The sequence below is a fragment of the Lissotriton vulgaris genome, chromosome 7 (genome assembly GCF_964263255.1).
Source record: "Lissotriton vulgaris chromosome 7, aLisVul1.2, whole genome shotgun sequence".
Classification (NCBI taxonomy): Eukaryota; Metazoa; Chordata; class Amphibia; order Caudata; family Salamandridae; genus Lissotriton; species Lissotriton vulgaris.
In genome coordinates, this window is record NC_141695.1 from 805,182,579 (window position 1) to 805,197,372 (window position 14,794).

At 44.9% G+C, this 14,794-nt stretch overlaps 1 protein-coding gene across 2 annotated transcripts in view; it reads left to right on the forward strand.

Moving 5' to 3' along the window:
- Nucleotides 1-14,794, forward strand: part of CANT1 (calcium activated nucleotidase 1) — a 160,215-nt gene that overhangs the window by 137,380 nt on the left and 8,041 nt on the right. For both annotated transcript variants that reach the window (XM_086931070.1, XM_086931071.1), the window contains exon 3: nt 9,969-10,172. In XM_086931070.1, the coding sequence (XP_086787196.1) occupies nt 9,969-10,172 (204 nt within the window). The remainder of the gene's footprint in view (nt 1-9,968; nt 10,173-14,794) is intronic.

Consider the following 14,794-nt stretch of genomic DNA (forward strand, 5'->3'; position numbering starts at 1 on the left):
ACATGGGCGGGCGGCGGGAGAGGGACGGAAAGAAATTACAGGAAGGGGCAAAAAGGGAGAGGCAGGCAGAGACCGCGCGGGAGGCGAGGGCCTGCCGGCGGGGAGACAGGCGTGCACTCCCTGAGAGACCGAAACAGCTCTCAGAGAGAGACAAAACTACAACCGCTTCCCTGCGGGTGAGACTGGTGTAGGTTGATGAGGGAGGGACCGAGACTCCCGGGGGAGAACGAGAGCGTCCGCCATGGGCCGATGGAGAGTGGACCCTGAAAGAGTGCGAGAGACACAACTGACTCCCTGTGGGCTAAGGGAGAGACAGAAAAGAGACGACTCTCGAGGAAGCGTCGGAGCAAACCCCACTCCTGATAGGAATTCAGTTTGTTAAGATTAAAACCAAACTGACCTCTGCCGATAGAGAGGACTTAATGTGAGGGTTTAAGCGAGAATGGCCTCTGTCAAGAGATAGGACTTCCGTCTGTGAGGGTTAAAGAGAAACTGGCCTCTGTCAAGAGATAGGACTTCAGTTTGTGAGGGTTAAAGAGAGACTGGCCTCTGTCAAGAGATAGGACTTAAGTCTGTGAGGGTTGAAACCAGACTGGCCACTGTCAAGAGATAGACAGGCCTTCAGTTATCCCACATTACTGGCTTTGAACCCTCATTTCATCTTGTCTGACCGTTCTCACACAACCACACTGCACGTTGTGCAAGACATCAACATTGCATTTAGGACGTGGCTTCTTGGGCAGCTGCCGACTTTACAATACGTTTCACTTCCTGACAGAACAAGAAAGGGTGGAGGGGGCAGGGGAGGAGGGGTCCGGGGAGGAGGGAAGGGCCAGAGGGACTTGATGGGAGTGGTGGGGAGGAGGGGGAGGGTATAGAGAGAGAGAGGAGGAGAGACAGGACAGGGGGAAGCAGCAGAGACACGGCGGGTAAAATAAACAAATAACACGGCGGGCAGGGGAGGGGGCGGAGAGGGGAGAGGAGAAATGCGACACGGAGGGAAGGGGCGGAGCGGGGAGGGGGCGGAGAGGGGAGAGGTGCGACACGGCGTTAGACGGAAGGAAGAGAGGGGAGGGGGAGGAGAAAGAGAAATGCGACACGGCGGGAGGGGGCGGAGCGGGGGAGAGGGTGTGTGTGTGTTGTTAGGAGACGGACGTGCACGCGCACGCGCTTTTAAGGTCAATGCGCATGCGCATAAGCTTAATGCGCATGCGCATTGACCTTAAAAGTCACGGGCACTGCAAGGAATCGCCACGATTCCTTGCAAGTTAGATAAAGAGTCGATGAGCCCCTATAGTCTCGCTTGCTCGATGCGCATGCGCATCGACAGGCGAGACCTAAAAACAAAGACTTCTATCAATGGAAAATAAAACACTCATAGGGAATGCTGCAATTCCCCTTTTAAGGGAAACCATTTTGTTCCAAGAAAGACGAGAAAACAGAACTGCACTTCATTGGCAAACTCTGTAAAGGAAATAAGAAACTGAGTGAACGTATGCACGAAGTACGTCAAGGTTGGGAGATCGACGGGGCGGCCGGTCCGGTAAGTAACGCAATCATTGTCCAGTCCTGCTTTTGGGCAGGGGGTCGGCATCCACCCAGTAAAATAAGTTAAAAGAAGTGGGGGGCTCCGTCCACCCGCGTGGTACCCCGACTCGAGCCCTGGCTGCAAATTAAAAAAATAAATATGGCGTAAGGAATTCGGAGGGGGCGTTACCCTAAAAAAAAAAGCCACCACTGCAGTAGAGGCATTATTTCACTACTTTGTCACAAGCATCAACCAAAGATTACGACTAACCCCTTGTCACAACGAGACACCTTGAGCTAGTGGTGCTAGTGGTGCCTTTTTAGCTGACAAAACTGCATTCTGGGACTTGTAATTTCATTTCCATTCATAAATATGGCAAAAAAAATCACAGATTTCTCAAGTTTTCCAGGACAAAGCACGAGTAGCTCACCCAATCCGGGTTTTTATCTTTGCATTGTGGCACTTGTAGTCCTATTTATTCAGTTGTCAATGCTGTACCTGATATTCCAGACTAACGAAGATCCTTAACGGAAGAGACCTGGGAAACTTGAAAGCTCTGAAATCCCAGCATGCAATTTGGCACTGGCTAATTAGGCAGGACGGGCTCAAAGTGTTGCACATGATAAAGGGCACTTGACCGCTATGAGCAGCAGGCACAAGTATGTAACTGGGTCTACGCTACTACCAAAACATGGGCTTTATCCTGGCCCCCAAGCTAAAATCTGTTTCTTGGGCATTTGGGAAGATGGTGGCACTGGAAACTAGAAGCATGGGCTATGAGGCGGGATGTTTCTGAAGTCCTGGATTGAGCTACTTACATGTTAGCTTCTCTTGCTATTAACCTCTTTCTTCCTTCTTATGACCAGGCCATGTTTTTGACTGTCTTTTTAAGAACAGGCCTACTAGACTGCGATCTCATTGCAACCAAAAAAAAGAACTATTTTCAGCTTAAGGTGGCCTTAGAGCCCACCCGTTGCCTACCATAACTTGGCTTTATTGTCACTCTCATTTGCTTACTTTTTATTCATTAACTTGTGCCGGCTTTCCTTCCTTCTTCTTCTGTTTGCCCCTCCCCTGGAGCATAGCCTCCTTACTAGTCTCCTTCCACTGCCTACTTTTCATGTACTACTTTTTCTTTTCTGACAAGCTCTCCATGAGAGTGCATGTGTATTTCAGCTGTCGCCTTTATGTGCTTCTCTTCAACGTGTTCTGTTTTGTTCACTCTCGCCAGTGTCCTTCTCCTTTGCCCCCTCAATGTTGTGCTCGCCCTCATGTTCTTCTGCCTCTATGTTGTTTGATCACTTCTGTGCTTCTCCCACGAGTGCTGCTACCCCTTGTGCTGATGTAGAGCATGGCTAAAAGACTTTGACAAAGCCAATAGGCAGAGCCTCCAGGTTTTCACAATTTTGAAATCACAATGACAGGTACATAAAATACAAATAATTATGGCAACCACAAATTACAGCCCTGCCGCACAGAAAATAAAAAGTATACACCAAAGGAGCCAGCTGACAGACTTCGTGCCTTGAAAGCACACCATTGATGGCTAGGCAACAACCTATAAGATTCACTGAAGTTGCCTATCCAATTTAGTGCAGCCATATTCTTTGTTGGGAACACAGGATGCACAAATCAAATCAAGCCCTAGTGATTTTTAATGGTGTGGGCTTCCGAGATGTTAAAAGAGGGAGAGAAGGGAAACTCGATGCAAAATTATGACGCCAGGCAGCAAAAAGCTGCTACTCCTAAATGTGCTTTAATATTTTTGATGACTATGAATTGTGTCAAATAGTGAATTATTCAAAGCACTGGTTAACAAATATCGCTAAGGAAGATTTGGGTTTCCACGAAGATTAACAAATGTAATGAATGTGTGTGGTCCTTTACACTACAATTATATTAATGTTATGTTCTGGCTCTGATGAAGTTGTAGGGAACACCCTAAACGACGAAACACGTCTGGGTCAAAAAAAGGCTGGGCTGGGCAAAAAAAAAAAAAAGAAAATTAAAGATCAAGAGGAACACAAGAATTATGTGTCATATAATTTGACTTAGTAATTGGATTGAATGTGTGCACGGGCAGTGTGTTCTGGATTGGATACCTCCCCTGAGTGGGAATTAGTGTCTCCTAAGGTTTTGCCACCTCCAAAACTTACACCTTATCATGAAGAAAGGCTGCAAAAATATTGGATTTTCCTCTCCCATTTGCAGAATTTAAGTCTAATATTCTTACAGAGGTGCTTCATTCATCTACCTCTTCTTCAGAGCCTTTATTGCCTTTAAATGAGGAATTAACAGAACCTATCCTTGAGATCTGGCAAACGCTAATGACCTCTGCTGCGGTTTCCTGGTAAGTGGCCAGGAGATATAAGGCAGCTCTGGGAGACCTAGTGTTTTTTACCATCTCACCCCACACCTGAGAGTCTAGTGGTTCAGTCTTCATGCTCCTCCAAGTTGTCTACTGGTTCATTCCCTACTATGACTGTAGATAGGGAATCCAAAAAGATTGAGCCGACGGCTAAAAAGATCTTTTCTTTTGGGAGTATAGCCCTTACTTATACAAATGCGACTTGTCTATTAGGGCTTTATGTTCATGCCTTGATAGACTCAGCGAAAGAGGTCATCCCAAAGTTGCCGATAGATCTTAGGTCATTTTTCAGAACTCTTGTCTGATACTCAGGCGGCTGCCTGCCAGGTTTTACAATCCGGGCTGGACACTGCAGACTCAGTGGCAAGAGCCTTGAGATCTTTTGTGGCTACTAGATGTCATGCCTGGTTGAGGGGGGAGCTTTTCGCCAGATGTCCAGGCTACTCTTTTGAACTTACCATTCCATGGCACGCCTCGAAAAATCCACTTGCAATGTTGAGTGAGATTTTATCAGGTCAAACTATTTTTAGCTTTTACTCGACCTTGCTGGCCAGTTAATTTAAACTGGAAGAAACATGTGTTATGTTTATTCAGAGACTGAATTAGTAATATAGAGGCCTTTAAATCTTGACACATTTGCTGTCTGTTCAAGGACAGAGGTCAAATGTCAGTTTGTCTTTTTACTGATTGTTGCTTATCTGTTCCTGCAAAATGCTTTTTACTTTTCTTTCTCTTATTTAGTGCTTTTTGTCAAGTACATTTTTTGTCAATAATTGTCAAACACAAGCCTGTAAAATATTAGGTTTTTTTCTAACACAATATTTAAACAGCTTATAAATGAATAGTTCAGTTATTTTAAAATATATCAGGAATTATGAAATCACTTTTTTTGTAATTCAGAAGTGTGATGCAAATAAATATTTACATAGGAGAAAAACAAATCACAACATTCGGTGATGTGCAAATGACAAAGATTTGCAGAAAATCGATTTCCAGACATTGTACACTATATAGTTTTAAAACCACATGTCCCTCGCAAATTCTTTGGGATTGTAGTGTAAAGTCTGCTGATTGCAAATAAGTGTGCTGCTACTTTGTTTTAGTTATCTATTTATTAACAGTGACAGTTTATAAACATGAGTTCAGAAACATTCCTGCCCCTGCACTGATCATAATGCAGTGTATGAACTGAGGCAAGTCGGTATCCTGTATCCTATGTGTGGCTACATTTGTTTTACAAATGGAGCAAATGTTTAGTCCATTAAACCAAACGACAGTTTTCGGTACAGCAGTCTTGCTGAACTAGCATATTTAAAGGTGCTCCCATATGTAATAAAGAAGAAAGTGGTGTCTCAGTGAATTTAAATACTTGCCCAGGATCACCTATTTTGAAACCCGTTTATGGGTCAAGAACATTATAATTACGTCAAGTAGTTTATTTACTTCACTAGACCTGCGGGTCTAGTAACATTTTTTGGATTTTCTAGGCCTGGATGGGTGTCGTTTGTTTGGGGCCAAGGCTGACTCTGCTCTGCAATGATTTCAGGGCAGCAGTGCAACTGCGAAATCCTTGGTACTTCAGACCCAGCCTAGGGACTATAGGCAGTTTCACAACTCTGAGGATTCTCCAGGAGCCTCTCCTTTCAGGGAAGAAGTTGGCAGCGGCAGCAAGGTTCAGATCCCCGTTATAAGAGTTTCAGGGTAAAGGGCAGAGGTCGTCTGTGTGGTTCTGCATGTCAACAAGCCTCCTCCACCTCCTCTCCAGCTGTTGTTGTAGAAAACAGCTCTAGAATCACCATCTGTGGGTCAAATAGGTCCCCAGTGGGAGGATGGGTGACCTATTTTCTGCCTCACTGGAGGTATGTCACTACAGCCGGGTCTGGTGGATCAGTGGACCAATGCCTTCATTGCAGGGGCCTATGTTCGACCTCATGGTCACAGGTTCGAATCCTGGCAGTTCCACTCAGTCTTTCATCCATCTGAGGTCGATAAAATGAGTACCATTGAGTTGGGTAGCAATGAATATCTGTTATTTAGCACCAAGAGACCTCTGGGTGAACGTGCGCTTTACAAATACACATGTTATGTTTATGTAGACCTCTGGGTTTAGACATCGTGGAGAATGGATATGCCCTATCCCTTCCATGAGCATCTCCCTCCTTTTCCTCCCTTACAAATCCTTTGCTCTAAAGAGCATCTTCTTCTCCAGCAGGAGGTGCAATCTCTGCTTCAAAAGGGTGCAATAGAGTTGGTTCCAGGGCAGGAATGGGGCCAGGGGTGCTATTCCCAGTACTTCCTGTTTTCCAAAAAGACAATCGTTTAAGACCGATCCCCGACATCAGGATTTTTTATTCTTTCCTCAAACAGGAAAAGTTCAACATGTTGACCCTGGAACAGGTTCTTCTTGTGCTGGAGAAGGAAGACTGGATGGTGTAGATCAATTTACAGGATGCATATTTTCCCATGTGGATTCTGAAGTTACATCGGATGTATCTCTGTTTTCAGTGGGGTCTCAGCATTATCAGTTTGCGGTCCTTCCGTTCTGCCTTACTTTAGCACCTCGGGTCTTCACAAAGGCGATGGCAGTGGTGGCAGCGCATTTCTGAAGGTCTAAATCCAGTGTTCCCATATCTAGACGACTGGCTGCTCAAATCAAAGTTGCCAGTGATGGTGTGGCGCCATTTTAAGTTGACAATGCAACTGTTGTTCAGCTTGGGATTTTCAATAAATGTACCCAAATCTCACCTGGAGCCATCTCAGGGCAACCTGTTCATAGGGGCACTACTGGACACTACAGTGAGTCGTGCCGTCCCATCCCACAGAGAATATTTTTAGTGGATGTTACTTCAACCAGGAGGGCCAGTGAATTACAGGCCCTCTCTGAACACCCTCCTTACACCTCCTTTTACCCAGACAAACTAGTCCTCTGGATGCACATGCCTCCTTCCTTCTAAAGATTGTCACTCCCTTCCATGTAGGCCAGAGCATTACCCTGCCTGCCTTTGCTCCACCTCATCCCTCAAAAGAATAGGAGAAGCTCGCCATCTGGACCCCAAAAAAGGGTTAGTAATTCTACCATCACCGCACTAATGAGTTACGGGGGATGATTAACTCTTCGTGGGCTATGTCGGAGCCAAAAAAGAAAAGGCTGTGCAGAAGCATGCCATCTCGCGATGGGTCATTCTGTGCATTAAGATCTGCTTTGCATTGGTCAAAAATCCGCCCCCTGAGGTCTTGCGGGCTCACTCCACCAGAGCCAAGGCTGCAACCACTTTGTTAGTGCACGGCGATCCTCTTCTGGACATTTGTCAGGTGGCGACATGGACATCACTGCACATGTTTGAACAGTCAGGTCCGTTGTGACGGACACTTCACCTTTCGGTCCTCCAGGACTTTGTGGTCTAATTGGGTTTGCAGACCCACCACCTCAGAGGGGGCATTGCTTGGGCATCTATTCGAAGGTAGGGAATCTGTAACTAGAAGTCTCTATCAGTTGAATAATTTACTTACCTTCGATAAGACCTTATCTGGTAGAGATTCTATCTAGCCGCAGATTCCTTACTGACCCCGATGTACTTCCTGATCTGCGAACCAGTTAAGGTGTAAGGGACACCCTTTTTAGGGCCTTAGGGCCAGATGTAGGAGCCAAAATACCGGTCGGTAACGGCCGATTTCGGCCGTTACCGACCGGTATTCAGTATTTGGCATGTAGGGGCCCTATTTTACCGATTTGGTAAATTTACCGAATCTGTAAATTTACCGAATCAGTAAAATACCGAATCAGTAAAATACCGAATCGGTATTTTTACCGATTCGGTAATTTTGGGATGTAGGTGGGACTCTTCTGAGTCCCACAGGCCTCACCGAATCGGTATTTTACCACCCAATTCAATTGGGTGGTAAAATACCGATTCAAGGTGTGCATGCACATGTGTGCATGCACACCTATGGCATGTGACAGACAGACATGCCCTTAGGGCATGTCTGTGTGCCACATGTCACACATGCCTGAAATCAGGGTGCTAGAGGGTGTCAAAGTGACACCCCCTGCACCCTTGCAACATTCTGTATTTACCGAATCGGTAAATACCGATTCGGTAATGCCGAATCGGTAAAATATACTTACCTACATCTGGCCCTTAGTCTTTTCCACATCAGTGGTCTGTCTCATTGTAACTCTGTGCTCCTGGCATGGAAAGTCGTGAAATTAATTGAATCAGATTACCACGGTGGTGCTTATACAGGTACCGTGCACATCACTTCTGCCGCAGAGGACCCTGCAGAGCAGAATGACGACACCTACTGGGGCACTGCTCGAAAATGTTCCGGATTCCATCCTAGGCCTTGGCATAATCTAAGGTAAGGAATCTGTGGCTAGAGAGACTCCAACAGATTCTTCACTGTTGCTGCCTCTGCTGTATATGTTCTCCATGTATGATAGATAGTTGCTCTTCTGAATAAACAGTGGTGTGTTGGTCCCACGACTAGAATAACGTGAGAAGCTAGAAGTCAGTCATCATTGAGGCGCATTGTTAGAGCAGTGTGTTGGTCCCAGCGCTCTAATAATCGCAGATAAGTTGTAGGTCAGGAACGAGGTGCTTTGGTGCTATTGGTCCTACTAGAAGCAGATGGTGGCTCTGTATCTTTATTGAGCTGCATTGGCAGAGCTGTGTGTGGCTCTTTATCCTCGAATAGTAAGTAGGTGGTCCTTCATGGCTGAGATTCACTGGTACGATAGTGGTGGCATAGCAACCGACACTAGGATCTAATTCTGATTAAAGGTATCGAGAATACTGCACTTTACAAGACCTTTTCTAGCCCTGGTGCGCATCGTAGCAGATATGTCTGACTTTTGGTTTTCGTTTTCCTGCGTTCATACAGTGGTTTATTTTATTTCTTGTAGTGGTAACTCTTCACACGCTCCTTTTCTCTACATGGTTCTTCTTTTCGGTAGTTTCGCTGTGTCGGCTCTTGTCTAGTTCTCCGTGCGTTGCACATTTAGAACACAAGCTTTGCGGCTTCTTATGAAAGGAAGGAGCCTTTACCCCGTTTCTTCCCCCTCAGACGTGTGTGGGTCATGTGCGGTCGAATCACTCATAAATAGGGCTTTAAAGCTATCTAACTGCTTAAAAACATATCGACACTGCCCTTGCATAGCTAAATCGTGTTTTCTCCGTTTCCTTTTCTGTATAGTATAACGACTAAAACCAGTGTTTTCTTTTTTGTTGACCACTTTGTGTGAATATTCCTTCTCATTCTCTAGGTTTTTGGAACTGCCGACTGCCATTTTGTCATCAAAAACTAGCCTCTGATATAATTACTGCGTTTCGTTATTTTTACCTGTTGCATGGAAATTAGGAAGTACAGAATGTGTTGCTACACTTCAATTGCATTGACGCCACGCTAAGGATATATTTTTAGAACTTTCTGACAAAGAAATAATACATTGTTATATATGTGATGTAAACAATAGATATACTAAAATTATTGACATGCTTTCCACTCCTTTTAAACTTTGGACATTAGAATAAACATACAAGAACAGACTGAACTCAAGAGGTTTCAATCGAAAATATTTCAGTCTTAAAGGTTGATGCACTTAATTCAAAATGAAAGCAGTGGGTATCCAAATCTTTTGAAAGCTATGCTTTTCATTTTTTAATAAAGTTCATCCACTTTTAAACCAGAATAATTTTTTAATATAGTTCGATTGAAACCTCTTGACCTCAACAACCTGTCCTTCTAAATTAAACTATAAGAGTGACCGAGGATGAGCCACATTTTCTTTGAGGTTCCCTTGAGATCAAATATAGCTCTGTCCCCTCATTCTTTTACTTGTATCAGTAAAAATAAAAGTTTTTAAATTGCATATGAAAGCATTTATTAAAGTTGAATTTGTTTTGATATATATGAATTGCATATTCAAAATAAACGTATTTAAATTTGTATTAGTACAGAGCCCTGCACACACAGACTGAGGTGTAGGGACGGTAAAGGGGCTTTCTATATAGCCCTTTCTTAGTCTCATCAGTTACCATGCAACACGTTTAACCAAAGACTTTTTCACTGCAGGTTTTAAAGCAGAATGGCTGGCTGTGAAGGATGAGCATCTCTACGTAGGGGGCTTGGGGAAGGAATGGACAACAACTACTGGAGAAGTGTTAAATCATAACCCTCAGTGGGTGAAGATCATTGGTTTCAAGGGTGACGTGGACCACGAGAGCTGGGAGTTCAACTACAACGCATTGTGCTCTGCTGCCGGAATCAAGCCTCCCGGTAAGTAGTCACCTTCTGTGAGCTGCATACTGCGAACAGTGCCATGCTTTCTGGTGAGTCGCCTGACAGTCAGAGGCTGCCATCCTTGCTTTAATGCTCTCTAAAGGTAATGGCGAACTAAGGGGTGGGTGCGGTCTGAAAATTAAGGCATCCAACTTGGTTTCACACTCAAGGTACCACTAAAATTGGTAGTGGCATAGGACTGTATTGTTTTGTGAGCGATAAGGGTGTGGGAGAAACCATGTGAGAAGACTTAGTGAGGAGTGTCTAGTGTAGTCAATAGAACAACGTATAGTGGCGTACTTCCATTTACAGAATGTAACAATATATACTTATATGTTGAGATGGCTGCAGGCTTCGGAAGCTGGAAAAGTAAACCTATTACCTGGTATTAGTACAAAGGGGGAGGACTTCTCATCATGTTGGCTTATGTCCCTGTTCCTAGTCGAATTCTTGAAAACAAACTTCTGGAAGATGACCAAAGTTATAAATGGACAACTAATAGGACCAATGGTTCTTCAGATTGCATAGGAAATGGCTGAGCAGGTAGTAGAAGGAACCAGCTGGGTGATGAGGTGAAAGACTGTCGTTGATGGCCATAAGAACACTTATTTGACACACTGAATACAAAAAAAATACCAAACGCGAAGAGAAATTGTTCAGGGATGAGCACTATGTATGGTCCTGTAACACAGGGGAAAGTAACAAAGCACAAGTTAATTGGGTGGGAGGTTATGGTTAAAGTCCAGGGTGAGGGTAGCATTAAAAGACCTAAACACTGCTATATATTGTCAGTTGGGAACTGGAAAGGGATGTAAATGATGTGAAATATGACTGAGGAATAAGCTTCATGCTAGCTTGGGAGATGCATGTTACCAAGCAGAATGGAACATGCCTGCATTGTCTCTACACTGCATTCCTAGTAATGAAGAGAAAGTGCAGCCAAGTGAGGAGGAGGAACCAGTGCAATATTAAATACCCCTCTTTGATCACTCCTGGAGTAGGTATAGGCTGATGGTTTGCCCTAAAGATCCCTGTCTGTACCAACACATACCTTCAAATGTTATGTTATATGTACTTTTATATTGCACTATCACACATTTGGATATCTAAACTTATGGACGGCTAGAGTTTCATTATGATTTGGTTAGAGATAGTGTTAGTGTAAGGTTTAGGATTGAGTGTGTGTTGTTACGTATCTTTTTTTCTTCGAGAAGTTTGCATAACCCTCTGAAACCCATGCATATTTGTTTGCTCCAATGCATGGGTAATTGAACAGCTGAAAGCACAATCTAAACCAAAGTATATACATTTCACAAACGATACCAAAACTGATGTACTTACAGTTGTGTACACTCTAGCGTTGGTGCAGTGGTTGTAAGTTGTTTTCATTTGCAAGGTTGCTCATGATACCTCCCCGGAAATATACTAAGCATGGGCGGAAAATCCGTTACGCTCGCGGATTTTGCGGATTTTCGGTAAATTCGCAATCCGCGAGATTCGCGAATTTCCCGCAAAATTCGCACGCAGCGGATTTTTTTCTTTGCGGTGTAAGTTCGCAATTGCGAACATGTAGGTGCGGCGGGCAACAACAATCTTGCACTCGCGAAATTACAAAAATTGCAATTCTGCACAAGAAATCTACTAGCAAGCAGCATAGACCTTCTGAAAATGATTATTTTTATCAGAATAACTCCTCAGGTTGACATTTGCCTGCACTTTTTTAGATTTGAGGCCTTTTGATTTTCTTTGGATAACTTTTGGATTAGAAATCAACTTTCTCATATAGGCTTGGTGGGGCATTAAAGTTGCTGTAATGCTGCTCTGCAGAAAAACGAGTTTTGCAAAAGTGAAAGCAGGTTCAAAAGTTCAAACTCATCATTAGGAACAGTTCCCTGTAGTGCTTCCTGACAAGGGCCCCTCCAGAGTTCAGTTGCTAGTTGCAACAATTGTATGACCCTGCTCTGACCCTCACAGCAGGCTAATAGAATAGCTACAAGTAGGCCACAAAGGTCCTGGAAAAAAATTTTGCACTGCAACAGAAAGCAAATTACAGATAAGGAAGCAGGTGCCAGACTGGAATTTTAAAACAGTGACACATTAATAAATCAACCCCAAATTAATTCATGTCAGTTGAAGCAGGCAGGTGTGCTTGCTTTTTCCCCCCATAATCTACAGTGATGATGAACCAGAGGGTGGCATAAGGCATTGATGTACCAGTGGGTGGCATGGGTAAAACAGAGGGTGGCAGGGGTGAAACAGAGGGTGCTGGGAACCTATGATGATGAACCAGACGTAGAAACACATAATCGTGACCGTTGCGAGCCGACATGTAAGTTCGCAATTGCGAACTGTGACAAAACCCTCGCGAACTGTCAGAAATCCTTGCGAACTGGCAGAAATCCTTGCGCACACAAAAAAAAAATCAGCGAGAATTCGTGGATTTTGCGGATTGCGAGTTCGCAAATTCGCTAAATTTGCGAACGCCAGATTCGCAAAATTCGCCCATGCTTAAAATATACATGCATCAGGACAGGGACTCCACCTTTAGAGTCTGTTTTTTGCACCATTGGGGTTTCAACATATCTGTGAGTGCTCTGGGGTCATTGAGCTCCAGAAGCTTAAAATGTTGACACTCGCGCACCAGAAGGACGACGTTTCAACAAGCGTAAACCTCATGTGACCATCAACCACACTGGAGATTAAATGGATCCAGAAATCTAGGACCAGGTGGTATGAGAGTGAATTGTGTGAGGGGAAGAGTATAAAGAGCATACCATTTATTTTTCCCTTACTGCAATACTAAGTTCCCATGGTCATCCAGCATCGGAATTATGACATATCGGAACTGTGACCTCTGCTTCCCGTGGTACCACAGAGAGTCTGCCTGTCTGGTTTATAAAGCATTTCAGTGTAAAAAGACCGTCCAGCACCAAAAGAATAGATGGTGGGCCCATTATAGATGCAGCGCCAAAGCGCTCCCTAGCTGCTTTCCAGACAGGGCATAGAGGAGGTCAAAGGGACTTTCTCCGACGGTGAATTGGGTGGGGCCTCCCGTATGGTAGGGCCTCCTGGGGAGCTGAGCACTGGCGGCTGCCCATAGGGGGCGCCAGGGCATTGACCTACTGCCTCCCTTTGCCACTACTGCTTGTCATGTTACAGTTTTTACTTGAAAACAAACAATCTCACTTTGTAGGTAAAAATTTTAATTTTACCTTGCCAGCAGAAGAGGCTCCACTAGTTTTGTTTCATGTGTCAGGTGAGGGCTATTACAGTTCAGCCTCACACATACACATCTGACATGGTGCACTAGCGTCACTCAGTGAAGCATGTCAGATAATTGAGCTTCAAGGCTTTTCAATCACACGTCCTCTTGCCCTATCAGAAGCTGGAATAGGGTAAAAGGGGTTTATGTCTGTACCTTCAACCCTATTCCAGTTTCTGATTGGGTGAAAGCTTTTGGTTCTGCCGCTTGCATGCTGCAGACGGATGGGGGAGTCAGAAGTCAGAAGCCTGCCCCAGGTAAGTGTTTGTGTTTGAAACCTGAGTGTGTGTTTGACTGGGGAATGTATGTATATGTCTGCCCACCCGCAAATGTGTGCATGTCTGCGTGTATGTCTGAATGTGGGAGTTTAATTTGAAAGCCTAGCCCAGGGGATGGCAAGGTACGATGCAGAGTGCTGGCTAGTGCTTTGGGGTCTCTAGGGGTCTCATCATTTTCATAATCCACCCGTCGCCACTGGAGCGGGGTTTAGAATATATTCACCAATGACTCGGACTTTGGAGCCATTTCATCTCCAGAGCCCATGAAAAAACCCACAACAGGAACAAAGAACACATCTGTGGTTTCAGAGACACCAAGAAGAAAGAGCTTCTCTCCAGGACTCAACATCAATTGGAGGCTCAGCCGCAGGACAAGAATGGCCTTGAAAGAGAAGGAGTCCCACCACCCTCCTGAGGCACAGCCGGGAGAGAGTTATAGCGATCTTTGCATAAAATACTTTTAAAATTTGTGATAATTGGGATTTTAAGACAATAGCACTTTACCTGCTCAGACCCTGCTAGAAACCTCCCTAACAGCGGTTATTGCGCTGGGAAGGAGAGCACATAGGAGGTTTGCCAGGCGCCATCGGCCACGCCGAGTAGAGGGACACGCCCCCCTCGAGGCCACGCCCCCTCGCGATTGTATATCTGGAGCGCTGAAACACGAGCGCGCCAGAATCCCACCACCCTCCTGAGGCACAGCCGGGAGCGAGTTAAAGCTATCTTTGCATAAAATACTTTTAAAATTTGTGATAATTGTGATTTCAAGACAATAGCACTTTACCTGCTCAGACCCTGCTAGAAACCTCCCCAACAGCGGTTCCTGCGCTGGGAAGGAGGGCACATAGGAGGTTGGCCAGGCGGCATCGGCCACGCCGAGTAGAGGGACACGCCCCCCTCGAGGCCACGCCCCCTCGCGATTGTATATCTGGAGCGCTGAAACACGAGCGCGCCAGAATCCCACCACCCTCCTGAGGCACAGCCGGGAGCGAGTTATAGCGATCTTTGCATAAAATACTTTTAAAATTTGTGATAATTGTGATTTTAAGACAATAGCACTTTACCTGCTCAGACCCTGC